General features: G+C 40.1%; 1 protein-coding gene across 3 annotated transcripts in view; it reads left to right on the top strand.

Moving 5' to 3' along the window:
- Kif16b (kinesin family member 16B) overlaps positions 1 to 26,442 on the top strand; it is a 276,501-nt gene that overhangs the window by 40,434 nt on the left and 209,625 nt on the right. For all 3 annotated transcript variants that reach the window (XM_028755092.1, XM_028755101.1, XM_028755084.1), the window contains exons 4-12: positions 5,092 to 5,208; positions 8,123 to 8,220; positions 8,900 to 9,009; positions 12,619 to 12,761; positions 14,167 to 14,335; positions 14,504 to 14,635; positions 15,522 to 15,697; positions 22,344 to 22,409; positions 25,568 to 25,627. In XM_028755092.1, coding sequence (XP_028610925.1) covers positions 5,092 to 5,208; positions 8,123 to 8,220; positions 8,900 to 9,009; positions 12,619 to 12,761; positions 14,167 to 14,335; positions 14,504 to 14,635; positions 15,522 to 15,697; positions 22,344 to 22,409; positions 25,568 to 25,627 — 1,071 coding nt within the window. The remainder of the gene's footprint in view (positions 1 to 5,091; positions 5,209 to 8,122; positions 8,221 to 8,899; positions 9,010 to 12,618; positions 12,762 to 14,166; positions 14,336 to 14,503; positions 14,636 to 15,521; positions 15,698 to 22,343; positions 22,410 to 25,567; positions 25,628 to 26,442) is intronic.

Raw genomic sequence — 26,442 nt, forward strand, 5'->3', positions numbered from 1 at the left:
CTGAGTGTAATTTATACAAAACTAGCATTTGGCAACTTTTAGCTTTTTAATTATCAGATGGGAATATTTATGTAAGCCTGATACTTTAGTCCTCTAAGGCTTGTTTTTTTTCCTCCACCATTTTGAGTTTGATGATCATAACTTGAATGATTTGACTGATGCTGTATTTGTTTAAGAAACAAATGTAGATGTTGTCCACACAGATGAGGACAAGACACCACGGGTAACCTGAAAGGCACTGATGATGATATTTTATTAAAGAAGAAAGACAAACATAGACTCCTAGATAGGTAAAAGCCAGACATTGGAACAGAGCTGGGGTGTACTAACACATGTGGGAGAACATGGCTTCGTTGCTGGTTGAAGTGCATGGGCACCATACTGAGCTTCTCCCTGTCTTCTCAATAGCTTCTTTAGATAGCATAGATACATGGTTCAGACCTTTATATGTTAATGTGGAACTTCTTGACCAGGATTGTAAAACTGAAAACTAGTGCATTAAAATACTAATATGTTTCTGTATCAGAGTATTGCCTCAGTGGTATTGTCTGGGAACTCGTTAGAATATAGAATCTCAGGATCATCACTACTACCATCCCCTACCTGCATGTTGGGATAGGCATAAGCCACCACACCCCACTCAGAATCGTGTGTGTGTGGGAGGGGGGCAGGGAGCTATATGTATATTTGGGTATATATATATATATATTTGGCAAGATCTGTAGTGATTTGCATGCATTTTGACATTAAAAAATGTATCTGGTTTAGAAATGGTTTGTGGAGGAGAGACTGACCTTTTGAAGCCATGCAGATGTTGACGCTGGAGTACTACAGTGATTGTATCCAGAAGCTGTGGACTCAAACATCAGTAATGGGGAAGGAAGAATTAAAACTATAGAGAGAGGAAGTGTTCAGTGTGATAGAGGAGTTGCTAGAGGAAGAGAAACTGATATTTGAGTTTGTCTTGAGTCAGACACGCTTGGTATTCTGTCGTGTTAGGTCCTCGGAAGAACCTCAGTGAGCTTTAGTCACTTGCTCAGCTTCATAGGCAGATTGCCTTTCAATAGTTTCAGAGCTGAGGCTGTGGTGCTGATGTTAGAGGAGGTGGAAAAACCACCAGAAAGCTTTTGTGTGGGAGAAAAGGAAGTATTCCAGCTGCCAGGTGTGAAGAGAGGGCGGCCTCCTGTCACACCAGTAAACGAGAGGAAAGGTGGAAGAGTAAGGACGAGTTTGGGGTCAAACCCTCCACTGACAGTGGAGAGTCTGACATAGAGGCTGTGGATGTGGAGTCCAGACCAATGCTGTGTTACACACATGGGAGGTAAGTGACAGGAGGTAGGGAATTATAAGAGGAAAAACAATTTATTGTAGTGATCTCCAGAATGTCTCCAAACAGGATGAATGAAAAGCCTTGGATCTTCATTTTTACCTACTTAATGATCTGTTGGATTTCTTGTTTTTTCTTGAATTTGAAGTCTTTTGGGACAGAGGGCTCTGCAGAGGGATGGAGAGTATTGTGTGACCACAGGACTTGGCTGGGAAATATTTGCTGACCAAATGACTCAATTTATAGATGGTTATGGGAGCAGGTAATACTTTCTGAGCTGCACAATAATCAAGATGAGGGAAGTAAGAACAAATGTAGCCCTTCTCTCTGGTAGTTAGAAGCCAGTGTCCAGAGTTTCAAGGTAGATCTAGGTTGTGCAAAGCTTTCCGCACACAAGAAAAATGCCGTGCTTTAGATGGTTATGTAGCCTCTATTGTTGGTGTTTCAGGGATCCTTACAGAGAGGAACCTGGGATTGTTCTGAGGAATTTCTAAGCTAAACACACTACTCCTTTTTTTTTTTGGTTTGGTTTTTCTTTTTTTTTTTTTTTATTTTACTTATGAGTACACTGTAGCTGTCTTCAGACACACCAGAAGAGGGCATTGAATCTCATTACAGATGGTTGTGAGCCATCATGTGGTTGCTGGGATTTGAACTCAGGACCTCTGAAAGAGCAGTCAGTGCTCTTAACCACTGAGCCATCTCTCCAGCCCTGGTTTGGTTTTTCGAGACAGGGTTTCTCTGTGTAGCCCTGGCTGTTCTGGAACTCACTCTGTAGACCAGGCTAGCCTCAAACTCTCGAACTCAGAGAAATCCGCCTGCTTCTGCCTCCCAAGTGCTGGGATTAAAGGCATGCGCCACCACCGCCTGGCTAAACACACTACTCTTAATGAGTCATGTTAATAAGCCAACATAGATGCAGAGAAACAATTATTATTAAAATATTGACACACTCCCTCATCCCTCGTTTTAGTAGTCACTAGAAGGCTTTAGTACTGAGCATCTACACAGCTTTTCAGATTGGTGGTAAGGAATGAGAGGGGAGCTGAACACCATGAAGCCAGCACAGCACTAGGTGGCCTTCTTTCTTCCCTCTTCTGATTTAATCAGTTGCCTGTAAACGTATAGAGAAAATACATCATATCCACTACTATAAAGTTTCCTTTGAGTCTAAAAAGCAAAATTGTTTTAGAGTTAGGGGGAAAAATCAATGAGCAATTTAAAACCATAGTCTTATAAATTAAAGAGCATTAAATAAGTTCTTAATTTTCTTAGTGGTTCTTCAACACTCCAAAGGGAGGCTTTGATCTCAAACTACCTGCTTCCTTAATTCAACCTTGGAGAAACTAGAACCCAATAGCCTCTCAGTTGACTAGCTAGATGGCAGTGTCTTTGTTTCAGCAGTGCCCTCTTGTGGTTGATTCCCTGCTAGTGAGGCCCTGGGATATCTTGGTTCACTCTTGAAATCAGCTTTAAAGTATTTCCACAGCATATAGGGCTGACTGTGAGGGGCTTGGTCAGGGTTTGGTGCTGATGGACTCATCAGTCTCCTGAATCTGTTCTCCCATTTGGCATAGTAGCAGATACTGAGTCAGTCTTGGTGGGAGTGTGACAGGGTAGCCTCTGGAGAGGACAGTGCCTGTTTCTGCGCCTCTGTATGGCTGTGGGTGGATGGCTTGGTTGGTGCTGAGGCTGCTCTAGTTCTAGTGTTACCTCCAGACCTATCTTTTCTAGATCTGTCCTAGCATTGTGCCTACTGGGACTCTTGAGTCTGTCAGAAGGCCACCTAGGTGATCTCTCTACTTGCTAGCAAAGTAATAACACAGGAAGCATGGATTTTTAACTCTTGGAAGAATTTTAATTGTGGAAACATTTGAGTTTGGTTTAACTGTTTAACATGATTTATTTTCCCTTAGTCTGGGCTATAAGAAATACCCCTCCTTTATTATCTGAAATTTCTGTGGAAGATTTTTTGATTCTGCTCCAACCTGAGAGAATTGGAGAAGTAGGATTTTTACTTATAGTTCATACAGAATGGGGGAAACCCAAGCTTGTCGTCTGGATCCTTGAGTTCTCTGGAGTTTGGGAATGCATCCTCATAGCTAGCACCAGGGTTTGTGATTGTAGAGGATGGCTCTAAAGCCCTGTGATGAGGGTACAGTCCCAGCTCTGCCACTCATTGCAGAGCCTGAGTCCTGACCTTCCCTCTCAGCTTCCTCATCTGAGGGTTCATGAGGCCCCTCTCCTTTGAATTAATACATGAACCTGTGACAGTGCCCAGTAAATGTGAGCCATCATGGCTGAATATTGAATAAGTCATTGGACTTTGACAATGAGATTAGAAAATGACAGTGTCTGAAGTTGAAATGGGTAAAAATTAACTGAAAATGAATGGCCGTAGCCTTTTTTTTTTTTTTAGAAATTCAGTTGAAATTACAGTTAGTAAAGTTTCAAATAGAATCTAAAGGAAGTACAAACCAAATAAAAGGGAGGAAACCCAAGTCTATTTGGCTATCTTTTTGTTACACCATGGATGTCAGCTGAATTGTCAGCAGATTCTGCTGTGGTCAGGTGTGCAGTATTCATTTGGAAAGTTTTGTAATGCACTGATTCCTAGGTTCATATAGAGAATCATATTTCACTGGACTGAGTTGCTGGCCTGGTCACTTGAGAGCTCTCTAGGTGCTCTTATGCCAGTCAGTATAGGATAGGATTTGCTGCCTTGGATACTTTGAGAGAAATAGCTTTCTAGGTCTCCTGACCTTGGCTCAGAGGGCATCATCACTGTAGGAGTTCCCACCTTGTACTGTGGTCATCCCATCCATTCAGTTTTTCCCCAGCTCTGACTATGAACCTGATGGCATCTTTCTGTGGTATCTCTTGATGCTGATGCTCCTACTTTCTGTAGTGGAGAGACACTTGTGTTGGCCTTGTTATGCTGGGCTCGGAGGACTTGAGACATCAACTGAGCTTTGGCTCATCCCAGCTTGGTATAGTAGGGCCACTTGCCATTTTAATCTGTCTTATTTACATTAATTGTCCTCCTGGAAATTTATGCTTCATCGTTTAAGCCCTCTTCCCAAATTGTGGTTATGTGGTACACTGGACAGCATCTTAGCTTGTGGTTGTGAACATCTCCACCCATCTTGTTTCCAAGTATCTGTCTGCAAGTATCTGGATAATTATCCAAACAGGTAGATAAATACATTGGAAGCCTATTGTGAGGGAGCCCTACCATTCTAGTCTCAGCACCCCACCCTCAGCATTTTGCTATCTCAGGTCTTCTGAGATTCATCTTGAGGAGTATTGGCCCTGAGAAATGAAGGCTTTTACTTGGCAAGATTCAGGCAATAATTTCTGGCTACTGTGACCTTTAGGTTTTGAATATTAATTTTTGGAGGCTTTGATAGATGAATAGCTTCACACATTATGCAGTTCTGAATTTTAACATCATCTGTTAAGATCTTTGCTCCCAAACACAATTGCCACTTGGCCTTGTTTACATTTATATTTCAGAAATTGTTTGCTAACTCAAGCAGGAAAGAGAATGGTGTTGCTTTTTGCTTGCTTGGAAAGTTTACTTTTGATTAAAAACTGGTGTGCATACATAGTCTGTTGTTATAACTCGGCGGTGATTTATTTCTACGCTGTAATCCCTAGAGATGAAAGAAATGTTCAAGAACATGGTCAATGCAGCAGAGGCTTTTATTAAAATCCATGGTACTTGTATCCTTTGTGTTTATCTTTTTTTCCCTCCCTTTTAGGTTTTCCAAACTCTGGGCACAGATGTTGTAAGGTCCGCCTTTGAAGGCTATAATGCCTGTGTCTTTGCATACGGGCAAACTGGATCCGGAAAGTCGTACACTATGATGGGGAGTTCTGTAAGTTACTCAGTTGTTTATGTGTTGGGAGGGAAAGAAGTTTCTTACTGTCCTTTCCTGGAGTGATAGAATTATCTTTTATCTACTTGATCTGCACCAACTTTTCCTGTTCAAGATAAACTCAGTAATAAGTTGAACTAAATTTCCTTGGAGAGATTTGAAATTAGAAATAGTTTTATGTTATAAGCACAAATAATGGGTGCAAATCCCAGTTTCTGCTTTTAAAGGCCTTATAATCTTATCACAAAAGTAATTTATTCTTCTTTTCTGCCAGTATAACACTTTGAATAAAATTACCAAAGTCTATTATTTTTAAAATTATTCAGAACATTTTTCCTAAGAATAGTGTTAAAAAGAAAACCTAACCTTTTGATGGAAAGGTGCTAGATAAGTCCAGCAGACGTGAAAAAGTTGGCCTTCTAGAGTGAGCCCTTATAGTTTATGTGCTTATAAACACCACATCCACAGCTTAGTGATTTGTCAGTACAGATTAACAGGCGCTTATGGTGTGTTTGCACCAGAGTATAGGAAAGTAAGATGTAGGCGTAGGACATGGTGGTATGTGTGAAATCCCCACTTCTTGGGAGGCTGATGCAGGATGGTCACAAGCTTCATACCAGCCTGATGATCAACTCAGGGAAAGAGCACACATGGAGGGACCCATGGCTCCGGCCGCATATGTGGCAGAGGATGGCCTTGTTGGACATCAATGGGAGGAGCAGCCCTTGGTCCTGTGGGGTCTGATGCCCCAGTGTAGGGGAATCCCATGGTGGGAAGGTGGGAGTGGATGGGTGGGGGAGCACCCTCAAAGAAGCAAGGGGAGGCGGGGTGGGAAAGGGGGTTTCCTGAGACCTGAAGGGGGATAACATTTGAAATGTAAATAAAGAAAATATCCAATAATAAAAAAGGACTGGGAATGCAGCTAGTTTGGTGGTAGAACACTTGCACAGCATATTCAAGGCCCTGATTTGCTCCCTAGAAAACAGAGAAAAGAAGCAAACCCCACAACAAACAAAACCACATAGGGCTATTTAAGACAGTGGTGTGTGTGTGACAATTTTTTTTTTTTTCTTCCAAACCTGTGGCTTGTTCTTGATGTAGAGACTGTGAGAGGAGACTTTAGGGCTTCCTGCCAGCAGGCACAGTAGTGTCTGTAGTGCTCAAGGTTTGGTGGCCCATGGAAGCACGGTATTGCAGAGGAACAAATCTCAGGACATCATATCAGAGCCTGGAACCTGGCTTCTCAAACCCAGATGTTTTGCTTACATGGGAAGTGTGGCACTGAAGTTCATGGCACTGAAATTCCAGTCACAGTGCTGGAAGCTAGGAAGAGCCAGGAGAGAGGGAGAGAGGTAGCACACCGGGCACATCCCTTTTAACTTCAGCTATTATTTCTTCTCTTTTTGTTTCCTACTGAACTTTTGAAAAAAAAAATCCTCTAAAAATGAAATTCGCATATCAATTCTCTATGTAAAACATTTACAAAGCACTTCTAAACAGCAGGTGCTTTTTCTCTGCCCTACTAGGTAAGTACAGCTTCAGTATTTTACTTATTTAAATAAGAACAAAAGCTGTGGTAGAAAGCTCAATTTTCCTTGGTAACAGTTGGTACCAATTGAATGGAAGATGCAAAGGAGAAAAAGAAAAAAAATCCCTTAAAAAATGCCAATGATAATTCTTATAGTCTTTGAGAGAGGATTTAAGTTTCCATTGAGAACATTTTGCCTAATGCAGAGTGCCTTAATTTGGGTTACCATTACGATGATGAAACACCATGACCAAAAGAAAGTTGGAGAAGAAAGGGTTTATTTTTAGTTGATTTACACTTCCACATCGATAGTCCATCACTGAAGGAAGTCAGGTCAGGAACTCAAACAATGAGAACCTGAAAGCAGGAGCTGATGCATAGGGCATGGAGAGTCAGCTTACTGGATTGTTTCCCCTGGTTTGCTCACTCTGCTTTCTTATAGAATCTAGGACTACCAGCCCAGGGATGGCACCACCCACAATGGGCTGGGCCCATTCCCATCAATCACTAGTTAAGAAAATGCTCTTGTCTGCTTAGAGCCCTATTTTTTTTTTTTTTTGTTTTTTTTTTTTTGTTTTTGTTTTTTTGAGACAGGGTTTCTCTGTGTAGCCCTGGCTGTCCTGGAACTCACTCCGTAGACCAGGCTGCCCTCGAACTCAAAAATCCGCCTGCCTCTGCCTCCCAAGTGCTGGGATTAAAGGCATGTGCCACCACTGCCCAGCTTAGAGACCTATTTTATGGAGACATTTTCTCAATTGAGATTCCCTCCTCTCAGAAGACTTTAGCTTGTATCAATTTGATGAAAAACTACTCAGGCCACAGAGTGTTGCTCACAAGCTTGTTTATGCTGACAGAACTATGATTATGTAGCTGCACCACTTAATAAGGTAGATTTTTCTCTTCCTAAGAGGACTTATGCAGAGATTGCTATAGCAGAGGAAGGCTGGCTTCCATAGTTTAATGTACTTCTGCCACCTACATTTTTAAGATGGCTATCTAGAGGACTTAATAAGGTTATTATTTTTTCTAGTGTTTCTTTTCTGCCTAGTATTTGTTATCCCTGCTTTGTCATTTATCCAGATATTTTTAACATTTATTTTACATTATAAGCTATCTCCTTTGGTAGAGAATAAGCTTCCTCATCCTTGCAAGTCATTGCTAATTGATTTAACATCTTATTAAAATATATTATACAAGTCCTAGCATTTAGAAATTAGAAGACGATATCCTTTTATTTCAGAGGATAAGAAATCCTATAGGGGCCCTTTGTGGAAGGTTTGGGCTTGACACACAGGCACCTGGAGCCTAAGTCCATGCCAGCAAAATGCAAATTCATGATCTACCTGAATCTAGTTTGAGTGACAGCATTCTTCTTCTCCACTTCAGGGTGATTCTGGCTTAATACCTCGGATCTGTGAAGCTCTCTTCAGCCGGATCAATGAAACCACTAGATGGGATGAAGCTTCTTTCAGGACAGAAGTCAGGTAGGGCCATGATCTGAGGTGTAAAGTTCTGAGGGGGCCCAGACTGCTTGACTTGCACAGAGGTCTGGGAGAGAGGAGGGTGAGGGTGGAGATTGCTGAGGAATGAGACCACCCCTTCCTGACCTGAACTCAATGTTAGTTAGGAATAAAGGTGTGATTGTGTGGCTACAATTTGTATGTGAGGTAGCATAGCTGGGTGGGAAGCTGAAGTATTCTATTTTTGTCTCAAATGGAGTGAGCCCTTGACTATTGGCGAGCTTATGCAATTAGGTTCACTCTTTTGGCTGAGTAACATCTGTGGTAGGATCCTGTAAGTGTATCTTTAACATCAGTCTGGGTGCACAGAGCACCTTTAACTTTTTGTTGCTGAGTCTGTATCAGTAGTTGGTCTTCAGGGGCCTTGAGCAGAGCTGTGTTGACCTGTACTGCTGAGAAGCACTTGTCTTCTTAGTGACTGTGACTCTGGGCAAGTTGTTTAAAGCACACCAGACCTCTCTTGTTATATTTTTACAGATGATCAAGTATGCACCATTGAGCCATTGCAAAGATTGAGTGAAATACTTCTCGTAAAGTGTACAGCAGAGGTGTATATGTTGCTGTTGCTGAGTGTTGTGCTTGTTATTATTAAACATTTTGAAAACATTTTTTTTATAAAATTAATTCTATTTAAAATTTTTAGCTACTTAGAAATTTATAATGAACGTGTGAGAGACCTACTTAGGCGGAAGTCATCTAAGACCTTCAATTTAAGAGTCCGTGAGCATCCCAAAGAAGGACCATACGTTGAGGGTAAGAAAGAAGTTTCTTGTCTTTACATAGTTACTCCCCTGATCTCCCTTGGGATTGGTATAAAAATAAAAAAATACAAAACTCTGGTGATGATAAGAATTTAAAAACTTGTTTACTTTGGAACTTTATTACAGTAAAAGTGACAGGAGCTAGTACTTCCTAATGTTCATTTTGTAAATCTGTATTTCACTAGGTATTTACTAGGTATTTACCCATCATTTCCTTGGCTTTAAGAGCTCTCTGGAAGTTTGTTTTCCCAGCTTCTCTAACAAGATGATCAAGTCCTGACTCCCAAGCCTGTGTGTCTCAGTGACAATGCATTTTACTAGCATGTTCATGGATCCTAATGGGTGCTGGGTAGAAGGAGACTGTCTCTCGCCTCTTGTTTGTAAGAAGAGTTCCCAGGGGTGTCTCCCTTGGTTCTCGAATCTGTGTTGTGATAGGATAACTATGGTGGACTGAGCACCCACCTCTACATTGTCAGGGAGGGTCTGGCAGACTGAATGAATTCACCCTATAGACTAAAATAGGAGAAATAGTTTATTGAGTATAGAACAAAGGCACAGCAGGCTAAGCAATAGCTAGAGCACCATGTTAATGTGCTGAGAAGGTCTTCATTTATAGTTAGGGTGGGTTTCTTTGTGTGTAGTTTCCTGGCATGTAATGCATGCCGCATGTGAAGAGTACAATCCAGACTGGCTTAAGTACAGTTCTGAAAGGTCAGCTTAAGCCTCTGTCCATATAACTTCAGTTGTGTATCCTATATTGTGCAGTTAATAGCTATGCAAACCAGGGTCATTCAGTTCAAGACAGTCTTGGTCAAAGGATCTTAGTACCGTTTCTAGGCTGCAGCTTTGTGGTGTTAAGTTGTAACCTTCTGGTATGAGCACTTTGCAGTTCCTGGGTCATGATTGTGAAAATTTGTTAACTTATGGTCTCTCATTAGTGGCCCTCCCCTACCTCCCCATACTAACCGAGGGACAGTTAGTCATGGAAGGTGTTACATGAAGGTGTTATTGTGAATTAGCTCTTGCCATGTATTTAGAAATAGGCTGTGATAAGTTAGTCTTGTTGTCGACTCCATGGGATTTCGAGTTACTGTGGAAGCAAATCTCTGGGCACATCTGTGAGGAATTATCTAGATGACTTTAGTTGAGGGTGTGACGACTTCACCCTAAATATGGGTAGCAACATGCCATGGCCTGCAGACACAGACTGAATAAAGCTGAAGATAAGCATTTATGGCTTTCGGTTTCCTGATTATAGACTCAATGCATCTTGTGACCAAGTGCTTCCGATTTCTGCCACCATACCTTCCTCACGGTGGTTGACTGTATCTCCTTTAATCATGAGCCAAAATAAACCCTTTCCTCCATTAAGTTGCTTTATCAGGTATTTTTTTTTTTTTTATCACAGTGAGGGAAGTACTTAATACATCAGGTTGTTATGTGGCTATTTTGCTCTCTCTAAGGGAACTGTGTAACTCCTGTGATGTAGCCTGTAGGCATTGCTAAAGGAAAAAACATGGTTTCTTATGTTGTTGTCTATGAAGTGTGTTTCCTTGCTATTAAGAATGGACCAGAACATGCCGGGCAGTGGTGGTGCACACCTTTAATCCCAGCACTTGGGAGGCAGAGGCAGGCGGATTTCTGAGTTTGAGGCCAGCCTGGTCTACAGAGTGAGTTCCAGGACAGCCAGGGCTATACAGGGAAACCCTGTCTCGAAAAACCAAAACCAACCAACCAACCAAACAAACAAAAAAAACAGCAACAAGAATGGGCCAGAACATGGGTTTGAAGATTTACTTCTGGTTTCCTTTTGATCATGAAGTCATCAGTGTGCCATAGGACCCATCTATATTTTCTTAAGTACCCATTTTTTGTCTGTGCTCTGTCTCCCCAGAGAAAGGTGTACAGTTGTATTTGTGTATATCTGTGTGCTGGGGGAATCGTTATGGAATACCTATTGCTTTCAGTCTAAAATGAGCCTTTATATTTTTTCCTTTAATTGTTATGACAGATGTCAAAACATATAAAACTGATATATGAAGAGACAGAATAATTAAACAGGGTAAAAACATCTGGATATTGACCTCTCTGGTTGTGATCCTTATTAATAATACCTTATTCAAACATTGGAGAGTATGGGCTATATATTAGATGAGAAAAATAAGGTGTCATCATTCAATTTTTAGACCAAAGTATTTGAAAACGAGGTCAAGGATTTAATGGGAAGAATGACATGATCACAAGAACCATGGGTTATTTTTTTCCAGAATCTTAGAAGAAGGAGGGCTTTAAAAAAAATGACTTAAAAACCTAGAAGTCATAGAAGAAAAAATGTTTTCCCCCATTGTGATAGGAATCAGACCCAGGGCTTCCTTTGAGAGTGCCAGGCAAGTGATCTATAGCACTGGGGTATATCATCCCATTTTTAAGTGGGAGAAAAAGTGCCCAGCTTCTTTCATCATAGTAAAACAGCAGAAGGAGCCTGTGTGATGCTTGTCACCCCATGGGTAGATAATGAGGGTGCTGAGGAGGGGAATGCTGACAAGCATGCCTCCCATCCCCATTCCTGCTGCTATAAACTGCCCTCTGTGGGGGAGAGCTCTGCAGCCTCTGACAGCATTCCCAATAGCCTTTGATTTAGCAGTTCGACTTCCAAGAATTTATTTTGTAGTCACATTCCCATACATTTGAAAAGACTGATGCACAAAATATTTTAACAGCCCATTGTATTTGGAAATAAAGTAAAATAACCTCTGTAGTCTCAAGCAAAGGCTGGTTAAATTGGTTGTGGTTCTGATGTACAAGACTTTCTCTGTAGCCTTAAAAATAAATACCAGGTTACCCTAACATTACAGAGGATCCTTATATGTATGTAAGTAGAAAGCAAAATGCAGAATAACATTTACGATCTGCTACTCTAAAATTCATTTTATTTTTGTGGGTGTGATTGATCAAAGGGCCTTGTGTGTGTGTATGTGTGTGTGTGTGTGTGTGTGTGTGTCTAGTCTAGTATATTCCCAGGTGCATGGAAGTGGGGGAAGGCAGTTTGATAACATGTGTAACTGCCTTCGTATATATGAGTTGTTTCTTGAAGGGTATAGGGGGACCAGTAACATTGATTACTTGACAGAAGGGGAACAACAGAGTTTGCTGTAGGGAAAAAGCAGAGGACCCCTGTGCACTTTGACTTTTAGCCCTATGAGCTACTCTCCCTTCAAGAACAAAGAGCCAGTAAAATTTTTTTTTAGAGTTTAAAATTTTTTAGGTTTTTCATGAGGGCTGGGCTTACACGAGGTTATTCCTGAAGGTGGAACTTTTATATTGTTCTTCCTTGTACCTTAACTGCTTCGAAGAGATTGCTGTTGATAGCTGCAACAGTCACTCTGTGTAGTGGTATGCAGTGGGCACTCAGATTAGGTTGTTGAAGCCCATTGTGGCCAACCAGCTTGCTCATCTCCCTGTCTGTATTACAGACTACCACTCTCCAAGATCTGCAGCCAAATTGGGAGATGTGTAGTCATGCATGATTCTTAAAGGGAAGCTTCTCATTTATTTCACTATAACAGAATAATTTCTTTGCCCCTTTCTTTTTTTTTTCCAGATTTATCGAAGCATTTAGTCCAGAATTACAGTGATGTGGAAGAACTTATGGACGCAGGAAATATCAACCGTACCACCGCAGCGACGGGGATGAATGACGTCAGTAGCAGATCTCACGCCATCTTCACCATCAAGTTCACTCAGGTAAGGGCAGCCATGGAGCAGAGTCTCCATCCTCAGGCCTTTGATTGATGATTAGCATCAGCTGAGCACTGATCATAGTTGAACCAGGAGCAGCAGCAAGCAAAGGTGACTGACTGTCACTTCCTTGTTATTTAGAGTTGAACATGTGCTGTGTGCTCGGCTTTTCTGTATTCACAGTGATTTAAATGTCCTGATGTATATCCTTAAGATATATTAGCAGGCTTCTACCTTGTTCTAGGCGTGAGAAAAACTTGCTCTGTGCCTAATTAAGCAAAAGTTTTCATTGTTATAAGTGCTATGGGAGATAATGGGTTTCGAGGCACAGCAGCTGGAGGCTAAGGTGGGGAACGGGTGTACTACATTATCGCTCCGCAGGCCCTGGTGGTGTTGCTTATGATTAGAGTCATATTAGAGGACAATGAACACTTAGAGGCACTAACGTAAGAATTCCTTGTGGTCAGGTGGTGGACAGTGTCTTGAAGGTGGCTGGGAGTGGCTGAGGAGAAGTAGTTGGTTATCAAAGCCAGACCACGGAAATACACAATTGCCAAGTCTTGGCTTCAGCAAGGGTTAGGAGTTAGCATTGCCCATCCACATTGATAGTGAACACATGAGAAAACAGCCAGGCAGGCCTTTACTAATTTGAAGATTAGAGACCAGGGAAATGAGTTGAGTCTCCAAGCAGTCAGAAGTGCTCTGTGGGCAATCTCTGTGTCCTGCTAGGTCATCAGTTAGAACCTTGCTTTACTGGCTTGTTTCAGCTTTCTGATGGATGCTTAACTAGGATGTAGCAGACTGTAGTTTCTAAGAGGTTTGTTTATATGTCCATCAAAATATAAGTTTATTATTTTGTTGCATTTGGTTCAAAATATGAAACATAGGTTAAAGCTCTTTGGAAATATAAAGTTCTGAAAGGATTCAGGACTTGTGGTAATTTACGCTTTAGTATTTCACATCTTTAAAGATGTGGTGTGTTTTATTACATAGTGTCACATGATGTCCTTCCTAACATAGTTATCGAGTGTGAAGAGCCTTTGTGCCTTGAATGCTGGAGCTTCCAGAAGAGTAAAGCTAATCACTTGTTTATTTATTCTTTCTCAGTTCCCCTTAGGGGATAGTGTCATATTGTTTTGGTCTCCAGTCTTTAGGGGTGTTGTCAAGAGTGACAGTGGTTAGCTAAACAGACTGATTGTTTAGAAAGTGTGAGAGTCACATGTGATAGAGTTCTATTGCATTTGGTTTAGTTTGGGAAGTTGTCATAATCACTATGATAGCCAATACAATAAAATGAACAAAGGAAGTCTACCTCAGAGACCTCTGCTGGGAGTGGAAAGTGATGGGGATTTGGGCAAGCAGAGCAGGGGCACTCTGTCCTCTTTTGTGCTATATGCATGTCTTTCCATAGGCAAAATTCGACGCTGAAATGCCATGTGAAACTGTGAGCAAGATCCATCTCGTCGATCTTGCTGGAAGTGAGCGGGCAGATGCCACTGGTGCCACTGGGGTCAGACTCAAGGAAGGGGGCAATATAAACAAGTCTCTTGTGACTCTGGGAAATGTCATTTCTGCCTTAGGTAGGTTTGCTGCCACTTTGCCCTCTATTTTCTTGGTACTGTTTTGGCGCAGAACACGTTTGCTGGATGTTTGTCTTACAAACTTAGACAGCATGTTCAGGTCTTTTAGAGCTGAGTTCGAGAAGGCAGAGAATTCTGAATTATCTCCTGTTTTCTTCTTCCCTGCAGCTGATTTATCTCAGGATGCAGCCAACCCTCTTGTGAAGAAGAAGCAAGTTTTTGTGCCTTACAGGGATTCAGTTTTGACTTGGCTGTTGAAAGACAGCCTTGGAGGAAACTCTAAAACCATCATGATTGCCAGTAAGAATTTAAATTATATTTTTGAGCATCAGTGTTTCCTGTGAATTAAATGTAAATATTTAAGTTGAAAGCGTCTCAATGGGATGCAGCATCTTTTATATCTTAAAGAAATGAATGTTCCATCCAGTCTTGAAACTCATCCATTGTGACATACTTGTAGTTTGGAATATGCAGTTCTGTGTAGACTTTGCATCATGGAGTCTATAGTGAAAGTCAGACATGCTCAGCTTCTCTTTGCTTAAAGTACAAGATACTGGGACTTCAGGACTCATTACCTCTCAGCTTTCCTTCCCTGTCTTCTCTCTCCGTTTCCCTTCTCTCTTCTTGCCTCTCTTCACAGCCCTTGCCCCACATTGACTGTTGGCATCAAGGGAACACAACCATGTATCCGTCCTGGTTTTAGAGGTTAGGTGCAAGTGGCAATGGGCTGCAGTGTAAAATTACCCAAAGACTGTAGAAAGAAGGAATTCAGTAATCTGTTGACTTTTAAAAAATTGTTGGGCTCTGGGCTTTTGCAGATGATTGATTGTTGTCAGAAATGTAAAAGTGTTTTAATTCCTGCACACGAGAGAAGCACGGTTCTGAAATTTCATCTTGGCAGTTGAGAAAACCCCTTCCCTGTGTGGGCTATCTCACTCCCTATCTTGAAAGTTATTCAAATGGCTGATCATAGATGTGAGAAGAGCAAAATGACATTTAATTTGGTGTAGTGAACACCCTTTCCTATAAGCTTAGATAACTTTTTTTAATATTCATTACTATGGCAATGAATATTTAGTCTTTCTTGTGACCTGGGGTTGATCTGACTTTTAAATTACAAACCAACTTTGTGTTAAATGAAACATGGAGTGCTAGATGAATTATTTTTCATATTTATTTTTCACAGCCATTTCACCTGCTGATGTCAATTATGGAGAAACCCTAAGTACCCTTCGCTATGCAAATAGAGCCAAAAACATCATCAACAAGCCTACCATTAATGAGGATGCCAACGTCAGACTCATCCGTGAGCTGCGAGCTGAAATAGCCAGGCTGAAAACCCTGCTCGCTCAAGGGAATCAGGTTGAGTTTTTCTGAGATTTATAGATAATTTTCCTTGAGTAATGGCATCTATTTCTAGATCTTAATGAGACAATTATCCTGTGGTATTGATTTGAGTAAATAAGTACTAAGTAAAGCTTCAGATGAGTTAGCCAGTCTCTATATTAGCTTCCTATCAGCCTTTGCATTCCTTATGCACACTGGGTGTAAGATTTCATCCACTAAGCCTTAAATGATTAAATATCTAATAGTTATCAATTATGGATGGAAATTTAGCATGTGATAGGATTAGCAGCATAATCTCCATTAGTAAAAAGAAATTCAGATGCTTAAAATAATATTTAAAATTCTACCCATGCATTTTATGATTATAAATGTATTTTAGCAAGGGGGGGGGGGCTTGTGTTTGAACACCTTTCTGAATCTTGGTCTCCCTTTAGCCCTGTCATAGGTGGCTATAGTGACTCTGCAGTGCCTCCGATATAATGTCTATGGCCTGGCCAGGATGCTGTTCTACAGAGCCTTGCATGATTGCTGAAATAGCCTCATTTCAGGATATTTTGAATTCTAGCAAAGAAGCTGTGTCCTTTTGTTTCTCACAGTCTGAGCATGTTCATGCAGGGCTATGCTCTGTAAGAATTGGTGTGAGCTAGGTTTCAGATGGCCTAGGAACTACTGTGAAGAAAGGCCATCCTTGAAGGAAAATCAGATAGTCTTTTTAACTCTTGCTGTTAGAAATAAAATGAAGATATATTTATATCATCCGATGTTCTTATGTGTGGACATCCTAAGTCTATTGTTAAATTATTCCTTTTCTGTAAATGAGAAGTGCTTTCCCCATAAGACTGTACAGTACTTCTCACTCTTGATAGCCCATAAATGGTTTGAACTATGGAAATATTGTCAAGATGAAACCTCAGTTTCCTGTGCCCTGATACAGAAGTCAGCATGGTAGTCCTTTCCCATAAGATGACAGACAACCATCAAGCAGGACTCCTTCACTGCATCTGAAAGTGTCTGCACACTTCCATTTGTGATGTCAGGCTTGGTGTGAAAGGCAGTTGTCAGTGGAATATGATATCAGGAACCACAATAATTGTTTCTATTTATACACTGCTGTTGGAATCCCTTCTCTGTGTTTTGGAAACATTATTTGTCTAAAGGATGCCTTTTAAAATGATTAATATGTGAAGGAAAGTATTTGAGAAATACTCCATGCGGCTGCTTTTACTTAATCTTAGAAGAGAATGTGTTGAGGGAGAGTGGATGTGCACGTGCCATATGGAGCTGGGTGACAGCTGTGAAAATCTGTTTCTATCCTTCCATCATGCGAGCTTCTAGGGTGGAGTTTCTGTCGGCAGGTTTTGTGGCAAGTGCCTTTACCCACCCTTTTAGTTAAGATTATTATTGCTCTGCTGAAACACCATAACCAAAGGCAAGTTGTGAAGCAAGGGTTTATTTAGCTTACATTTCCACATCACTGTTCAACATGGAAGAAAGCCATGGCAGGAACTCAAACAAGGCAGGAACTTAGAGGCAGGAGCTGATGTAGAGGCCATGGAGGAGTGCTGCTTACTGGCTTGCTTCTCATGGCTTGCTCAGCCTGTTTTCTTAGAGAACCCAAGACCTCCAGCCCAGGGAGAGCCCCACTCACAATGGGCTGGTCTCTCCCCCATCAATCACTCACTAAGAAAATGCCTAGAGGCTTGCCTTCAGCCCCATCTTATGGAAGTATTTACTTGAGATGACTCTAGCTGGTGTCAAGTTGATATAAAACTACCCAGCACACCCATTGAGCCATCTCAAGAGCCCTGTCTTGTGTTTGCTTTGTTTGCGGTTCTGTTTGTTTTGTTTACTTGTTTTTGTTTATTCCTCTTATTTCTTTAGAATTAATACCACTGCTTAACTAAGGGAGTAATTTTATTACTGTTTTAGAAGTGAAGATGGAAAATCTATTTAGAATATATTTTGAGAAGTTTAACATATACATTATAGTTAACATGGGAGTCTAATTCAAAATAAGGAATATTCTGAAACTATAAATCTTTTTTTCTTTTTTTTTAGTTTTTCGAGAAACTATAAATCTTTGAGATTATAAGCATACCCTATTTAATTAAATTTGTGATAATTAACAAAATAAAGAAATGTTCTTAAACACTCATTTAAAAACAAAATCTCTGAGTAAGGAACTGGAGAGATGGCTTGGTTGGTGAAGTACTTGTTTATATAAAGTGGGGGGTGGGGGAGGAGGAGGTAACTGCCTGTAATCCTAGCCATGGTGACATAGTGGATGGGGATAGCCAAACCCTGGGAGCTTGTGGACCCGCTAGCTTGATTTACACTGTGAACTTCCAGGCCTGTGAGAGACAGACTTCAAACAAGCAAAAGTGGAAGGTACTTGAGGACCAACACTCAGAGTTGGCCTCCGACTTTTCATGTGTGTGTACCTGCGCATGCGCGCGCGCACACACACACACACACACACACACACACACACACACACCATACCATCCCCCATTCAACCTCTCTCCAAAATAATTCTCAGTAAATCTTTCTGAGAGTATTCCTCTATTTCTAGAATATTCTACTTTAAATTCCCTCATAGCTCTTTGAGAGTGTTAATTTAACTACCATTTTTAGAATTTTGTATTTAAGGAAAGCTAAATAAAAATCAGTTCTTATTTTTAGTAACTTTGTGTATTGCAGTTGCAGAGATCATGCACCAAACTTTTAAAAATATAACTTGATAAAACAAAAGATTCTGATGTGTATTTACTTCTTTTGTTATGTAAAATATATGTATATATAGAGAGAATTTTTAACAAAGTATTATATAAGTACAAAGAGATTGTATCATGTATATATAGTTGCATGGATTTTAGAAGCTCAGGTCGCTCATCTCCCTGTACCCATCTTGAGAACAGAGTTTCATCACATGTTAGGAGCTGCTCCAGTGCTCTTGTCAGGAGTGCTCTTCCTCATCATTTGAGTCAGAGCTTTTGGATTTGCCTGCTTTTGTTCTTTATACACATGGTAGTTGGAAGTATATATTCCTTGGCTCTAGTGCCTTTCACTTAGCACCGTGTTTATGCGGTTCGTCCGTGTTGTTACATGTAGGTGAGACCTACTTACTCTTATTTATTCTATCACACAAACATTCCCTGGTTCATCTTTCCATCAAGTTTTGATTTACTTTTGGGAGGCTTCCTATCTGACTTACTTTTGGGGAGCTACTATGTTTGTTGTGGAACCTTATATGACTTATATATACAGATATATTTCTGTGACACATATGCCTAAGAAGACTTGGTGTTAGTAGTATACATATCAAATGCATAATTTCCAGAGGTGCTACCAGGTTTTAAAGTAGTTGTGCCATTCCCATTCCTCACCGGCATGTAGCAGTTCTGGTTCAGTCTCTGCAGGTACTTGCTCAGCCTCCATGCTATCCACTTGTCATTAGCTGTTTTGATGGCTATGTGTCACAAAATGGTTTACTTTGTACTTCTCACATGATTAATGAAGTTGGCCTCTCAGTACATTTTTTTTTTTATCAAGTGCTTTGTTGTATTTGCAAATCTTTTCACTTTCAATTTTATAGAAACAAAATGTTTCAATCTTTCACAAATATGTTTGATAAAAGTCAGTTAATAAAAATAGAAATAAAATCAACAATGAGAATTAAGCAGCAAAGAAAACCCAGGCTAAGAAGATAGTAGCACAATGGACTCCTCATCTTTATAGGCAAGCCCAGTGTTAGAATGGAAATATAGAACAACTTTGTAGAGGCTTTTAAGAGAGGTGTTTGAGACAAGGGCACAGAGTAAAGTGCAGGTAGTGGTGCTCGTAGGAATAGATAAGAGTCCTATCAGTTAACATACAGAGAAGGAGAATGCTGCGGAAAGAGCAATGCACTTAGCTCAAAAAAAGATTACTTTGTCACGATGTATAGTGCAGTTCTCTGTTAAAAATCAGGCAGGATATCAACCTTCACGAAGGAAAATACAAAACACTTGTAAATAGAAGAGACAGAGTCACATCCATTTGACTCAGAGAATGTTCTCATTCTGTGTTAGCAAGGCTGGCATAATTGAGTGGGGATGCCGCAGGTGCACATAATATCACAGGCATTTGCTGTAATCAACACAGTTCAGACTAAGAATGAGGCTGCAGTTCAAGCAACCTAGCATGACTTCCCTTGCTATGGAAGGAATAAATAAAAACAATCACAACTTAACAGGAAAGGGAAGAAACAGTATAAGCACAAGTTGTAGAAAAATTGTTTCAGATTGCTTCCAGAACATGTGAAAAATGTCCAATACAATGAATACTGTTGAATATACAGCATCTTGGCAAAGGGGGTAGGCTTTAGTTTAATTTTCACATCTGTCAACTGGATAAAAGTAGATACCAGCTGTATAATCAGGCAACATTTATAATGATAAAAAATAATCCTTAACATGATGAATTTTATCCATGTTAAGATGGACAGTATATAAGCTTAAGATGGCAGCTGAGAAGCTATACCTTTGGGTCTCCTGAGACAAGGGACTCCTGTAATGGGGCATGCCCCTCAAAAGGCCCCTGTAAGGTTTGTGCCTGTAAAGTGTATTTTGCTGAACTGCTACTATGGCCCATGGATTTCAAAACCAAGATGAGCTGCATACATGCCCATGTGAATCTCTACCCTGTGTGTGGCTAGCCAAAGGGGTACTTTAGAGACTGCCACCAGGCTTTTGCCTTTGAGTTCTATACTTGTACTTCCCCACTGAGTACCTATGCCTTCCGTTCATGACAGAATCCCATTGTGGCCCATAGTCATCCAGTTGAATGGTTAGCTGAACTGAAGAAGACCTAAGAATGGTTGATAGCAATGAAAGCTGTGCTGGTACTGTAGAGATGAATCACATGATGACCAAGGAGTTCCCCTCCAGGGAATTTATTCTGTTTATATGGCCATGTATACTGTAGGCAATTGGTACAGGGATAGTTATTGTGACATTGCTGGTAAAGTAAATGATTTAAAAACCTGCATTTTCATCAGTTAGGAAAGCACCAACAGCGTACCCATGCAGTGAATACCAAACAATGGAAATAAAATCTTTAAAGAGAAAATGAAAGGGTTTTATCCACATATTCTTAATATATTAGCTTAAAATAGCCAATAGTCAGGATAATTGGCTTATGCCATTTTCACTTACAATAACCTGTGAGGAGCCATTTAGGCAAGACTAAGGCTATCAGGTGGCTTCTTAGAGGTGGCCCACTATCTTGCATGGCTTACAATGGGTGAGCTCTGAAAGGCAAGGTCCCAAGAGACTTCATCTCAGGATTGCTTCCTACAGCTGATATGCCTTTCCTGTCATTGTTACATAGCCTGAGAGTTTGTGGGCCTTAATCCACCCTATTGAGCAGATTTCTTACAGATCAACATAAAGATGAACTTTCATGAATTAATGTTGTTTAGGTGAATTAATTATTTCATAGAATTCCTGATTTGAGTCAGATAATTTTAGAAAGAAAGCTTTAAGATGGTTTTAGTTGTTTTGCTATAAAGATGTAATAAAGTTAGAATCAAGAATAGAATGTGCCCACTCCTCATAAATAGTAAAGGCTGCATAATAAGAAATACAATGAGCTTTCATAATTACACTAAAAAGAGATTTAGGCTTGGAATAAATTTGTGTTCAGGGAAAAACATCAGTTCCAAGGATGAAGCCACAGATGTGCACTGTGATAAGTCAAGGCCGTGTAAAAACTGTTGCTTTGAACTTATAATGAGCTTAAGGGTGAACTATTGCTTTGAACTTGTTATTGATGCCTTTCTTTAACTGCCCTTGTAGGTACCATTTTATCTCTGAAGTAATTCTTACATGGAGAACTTTTTGTCTAAAGGCTGTAAAAAGGCTGAAAGCAATAAAGAAAAAAGATGTAGCCATTTTCCACTTCAAGCTGGTCCAAGTGACTTCCTTCCTTTCCTTCTTTTCTCTCTGGTTCAAAAAGAGATAACAAACGCCAAGCCTCTCTCCTGGCCAGTGAGGGGCTCCTGGCTGACAGAGAAGGAGCTCTAACAATAAATCCTTTTACTTAATTCCCCACTGCTAAACAGCATGTGTTAATTCACTAGAACTTAGTAATTATTTAACACAAATAATGAGTTAAAGAGTTAAGTTCTCAGTGCTTATTAAAGCACAGGATTGTAATAAAGAGTTAAGTTTTTAGAGTTTATTTAGGCACAGAACACTAACAAAGAGCTAAGTTTTCCCAGTGCTTATTCAAGCACAAAAAGTTAAGTTTCCCCAGTGCTTATAAAGCACAGAGAGTTAAAGAGAAAAGAAGCCAGCAGTTTTCAGCCACAGAATAAGCAAGAGAGTGTTTAGTTTCCAGAAGCTATCAGCTTTAGCCCCCAATACAGTGAAATATGGCTGTCATGGCATTTGTATTGCAGATGTAGCTTCTACTCTGTAATGTCATGGTTTTGGTATTTTAGCGTATATATTCCATGGATTATAGACTTAATGATAAACAATACTTTGGGGGATATGTGAGAGATTACCTTTTTAACCATTTAATATTTTTTATGAAACTCTTTGGTAATTTGGGGAAACCCTCGATGTGCATCATTTTTGTCTATTAATTGCTGATGTCTTTGTGATTTAAATTGTAGATTGCCCTCTTGGACTCCCCTACAGCTTTAAGTATGGAGGAAAAACTTCACCAGAATGAAGCAAGAGTAAGTGATGGCTTGAGTTATTATTGTATTTTCATGTCAGCTTTGACATTATTTTTTAAGTCTATGTTTGTTATAACCCGAGACTGTCCGTCCCCGAGTTCTCATCATTGAGTAGAACACTTGTGCTTTTCCACTGGTTGGGACATACTTTCTTCATTATACTGATCTCTAATATCAACCCTGTGGCCACAGTCTGGTTCTTGTGTTTGAGGCAGAATGTCACTGTATAGTGTTGGCTGTACTTGAATTCATGGTGTTTCTGTCTCAGCCTTCAAAATGCTATGTTTACAGGTATGTACCACCACATGTGGCCCATGATAATGCTTCAAGATGAGTAATAGTTAGCTTTTTATGTACTGCATGTTTACATGTTAGTACACAGAACATAAAGGGCACATAATGACTTGCTGCAGTTAAGGTCACATGAGGCCTCCTTACAGAGAGTGGGGCCACAGAACCAGCAGAGCAGGCAGAGACCTAGACAGTTAACATTCACAGTTATCCTCACAACTTAGAGCTAAGTGCTGTTTAGCTTTCTGGAGCCCTTGACTTTGCCATGGGATATTCAGCATTCTGGACTGAAAATTCTCTGAGTCATGGACCTGTTAAGAGGAACAGGAAGGGAACAGAAGTGAGGGACCAGAGCTGAGGGTGCTCTGTCAGAGGGACATGACAGAGGGCTGACTTTGAGGCTTGTATTTTTAAAAACTAGCTTATGGCTGACATGGTTCTATCATTTTTTTTTTTTTAATGCCCTCTGGGAAAAGAGAAAGACAATAAAGCTGTTGAGGAGTTCACATTTTTCCCCCTGGTGCTGAGTGATTAAAAGAGCCATAAAGGAAAACACATGGTCTGAGGGTAAAAACTCAGGAACCACAGTGTGAGAGATTCATGTTGAGCTGTAGTTAGGAACTTGTTCATACTTGGTAGGGTAATTGTTTTGGTTAATATCTAATAACAGTGTCAGTGAAGATGTCCATTTCTTAATTTGTATTTTTTCATGAAAGTTTATATTTTACCCCTTCAAATCCTAAGTACGATGGAATATCTGGGTGTGGTTGTTTATCACTTATAGGTTTCAGGAATGCTCTGCAAGTTAATAGAAAGCAATAAACATATTAATTGGAGTGCGCTCTTCATGCTGTGTTGGAAATAGTTGCCCATCTTAATCATAATGTTCTCTAAGTGCTTGCCTAGCTTTTACTGACCTTTCTAATTGCTTGCCACCTGGTTTATTATTCAGTCCCATTGACAGAGATGGAACACATATATGGATTTTGTTAATGCTTTTAATAAAGACTGTCTGATTTAAACACAGTGATAACTCCAAGGCATACGTAGAACTTTGTAAAAGCTCAGAGTGTTTGATTATATTTGAAATGGATGGACTTTTACCTTTTTTTATTGAAAAAATATTTTCACACAAGATAATCTGATCATGCTTTCTCAAGCCAGTTCCTCCGTACGTCTCCTCTCCCTCCACACAACTTCACACGCTTTTTTGCTTTAGAAAACAAGCAGGCTGAAACCAAACCAAACCAACTAGCCAATCAAACAAAAATTCCAAACACAAACACACACACACACACGCTCTCACACACACACTCAATATCACCCACTTAGCCCTGGGGCCCCATCTTTGATATAGACATCCCATTTACAACTAAGCATTCCAGAATTTCTCACTTTGCACCTGTCCTGATGTGGGTCTCTTTGCTATTGATTGGTTCATCTTTCTTCAAGAAGGACATATATGGTGGTCCAAGGAATAATGTTTTTCTCTTTTATTCATGTGTCTACTCATTTGTTAGTATAGATAAGAAAATTGAGTATTGTTACTCTTTTCTTGAGTCTTCAAAGAGAAAAGATATAAGAATATCCTTTTCTGAAAGTTTTTTTTTTTAAACAAAATGCCCCAGTGGTCATGTGGCTCACTGCTGTTCTTTGAAGGATCCATGGGTATGAATGTTTCTACAGCCTTATCAAAGCACTGGAGATAGGCAGGAAATGATATGGATGGGGGCGAGTGTCTCTTCACTCCTGTAGGTTTTGTTCACAAAGAAGACAGATTTTGACACATATAACAATAACTAGTGAAAGGAAGAACACCTATAAAGTTTATTTGGACCATCATAGTTATTTGTGGTAAGCGAATGGCCGCTGCCTGTCAGTCAGGTAGGTTTGTTTCCCCCGGTGACAACACAGATCCCCATTTCCTTGCCAGCATCACACAGTGTTTAGTAGGGATTGCTGTGCTTCAGTGAGCATGGAGAGAGTGCCTTTCCCTTAGGAGGGTAGAGCAGGCTCTTCACATGAGGGGTTTTGGGTGGTGAGAGCAGGGGCTTAGGGGAGGTGGTTTCTGCTGTGGATTGGGTGACAGAAGGTGAACCCTGAGAGGCCAGCTGTCCTTGTCCTGTAGCCACTCCTTTAGATCCATCTGTGTCTTCTGTTCCACACTGCATATTTTCCATTCCAGTTTTTTCTGACCTCTTGATTCAGGTATTACTTTTTTGCTTCTCAGTGAATTAATCATGAGGATCATCTAAAACATTTTCTGTAACTAGATGAAAACTTGATTACTTTGAGAAACACTCACCAACTATGTTGAGCTCAACTATGGGGCCCTTTCCTTCCCTGAGTTACAGCCCACTGAAAAGGAACTGATCTCTATCAATAGAATTTTGCTGTGTCTGAAAGAATCAAGTAAAGAAGCATCTTTTTTCCCCTTTACCCAAAGGTAGAATGAGATTTATAAACTCCATTAATTAGTTACAAAAGCAAATTATCTCCTAAAAGAAAACTGCAGTATCCAAGGTGATTTAATCACCACATCCAATTAGAAAAGCTTATTTCTTAAAGTACAGCCAGGGAAAAATAAACACACTTAATGTGTTACTGTCATCCTTGGAGTTGTGATTAATAATCCAAAAAAGTCACTTTTCTAAGTTTACCTGTGTGTGTGTGTGTGTGTATGTACGTAATGTACGTATGTAAGGATGTGTGTATATATATATATACACACACACATATACATGCTCATAGGTACACACACACACTTAGTTCATCTTTGCATAGTGTGTATACATTTAGAAGCTTTCAAGATAAACATTATGTTAATTTTTAATAAAATCATTATATATTTATGTTTTTGTTCCTAGGTCCAAGAATTGACCAAGGAATGGACAAACAAGTGGAATGAAACCCAGAATATATTGAAAGTAAGGGCTGTGAAAGTGTCTTAGTGTTGCTGTGCCACTGTGCCAGCTTATGTGGGTACCTCCCTCTCTCATCTGAAATATGGTTGTTTGGGTTTTGCTTGAAGTAAGATCGATGAAGCAGATTGGGACCTGTGGCAGGAGGCCTTGAGGTTAGTTTTGAGGTTGTGGGTGATGGTGATTACACATCACAGCTGGGAGCTGGGACATTCACAGGTTACTGTGATTTTCTAGGCATACCCTTTTACTTGTTGGAGTTCCTCCATTTTTGGCTCAGTACATTTAAAATCCTATTATTCAAAGAAAATACAGTTTGTTTCTAATTTTGTTAAAGTCAACATAAAAGCAATATATTAAGAACAAAGTGAATTTATGACATCTTTATAGAATACACTTGCATAGCATGATTAGATTACAGGAATTTCTAGACTCCTGCTCTCCTGTGCAATTTCTCCATGTCTCAGTGGCTAGATGATGGTTATATGCATTTCTGCCAACTGTGAAAGGATGTCTGTAATTTTGGTCTCCATTTTTCATGCTCTGTGCTACAAAATGGGAATTTCTTTGTTTCTATTTTGGCTCACTTAAACGGTTAAAAGACTACTGCACAGGGTTTGGGCTTGAGTTTGAACTTTGCACTTCTATGCATGTGGTTGCTTGTCTAAAAAAAGGCCACTCAGAGGCTGTTGATGCTGAGGTTTGCTTCTGAGGTCTAGTGAAGTGCTCTAAGGATAAAAACAAAGCTCCGTGTAATGTTGGCTGGCTGAGCTCGACAGGGCCTCAGCTGTATGTAGCCATAGTACATGAAGTTGGGTGTT

This window comes from Grammomys surdaster, unplaced genomic scaffold, assembly GCF_004785775.1.
Source record: "Grammomys surdaster isolate TR1022 unplaced genomic scaffold, NIH_TR_1.0 129, whole genome shotgun sequence".
Lineage (NCBI taxonomy): Eukaryota > Metazoa > Chordata > Mammalia > Rodentia > Muridae > Grammomys > Grammomys surdaster.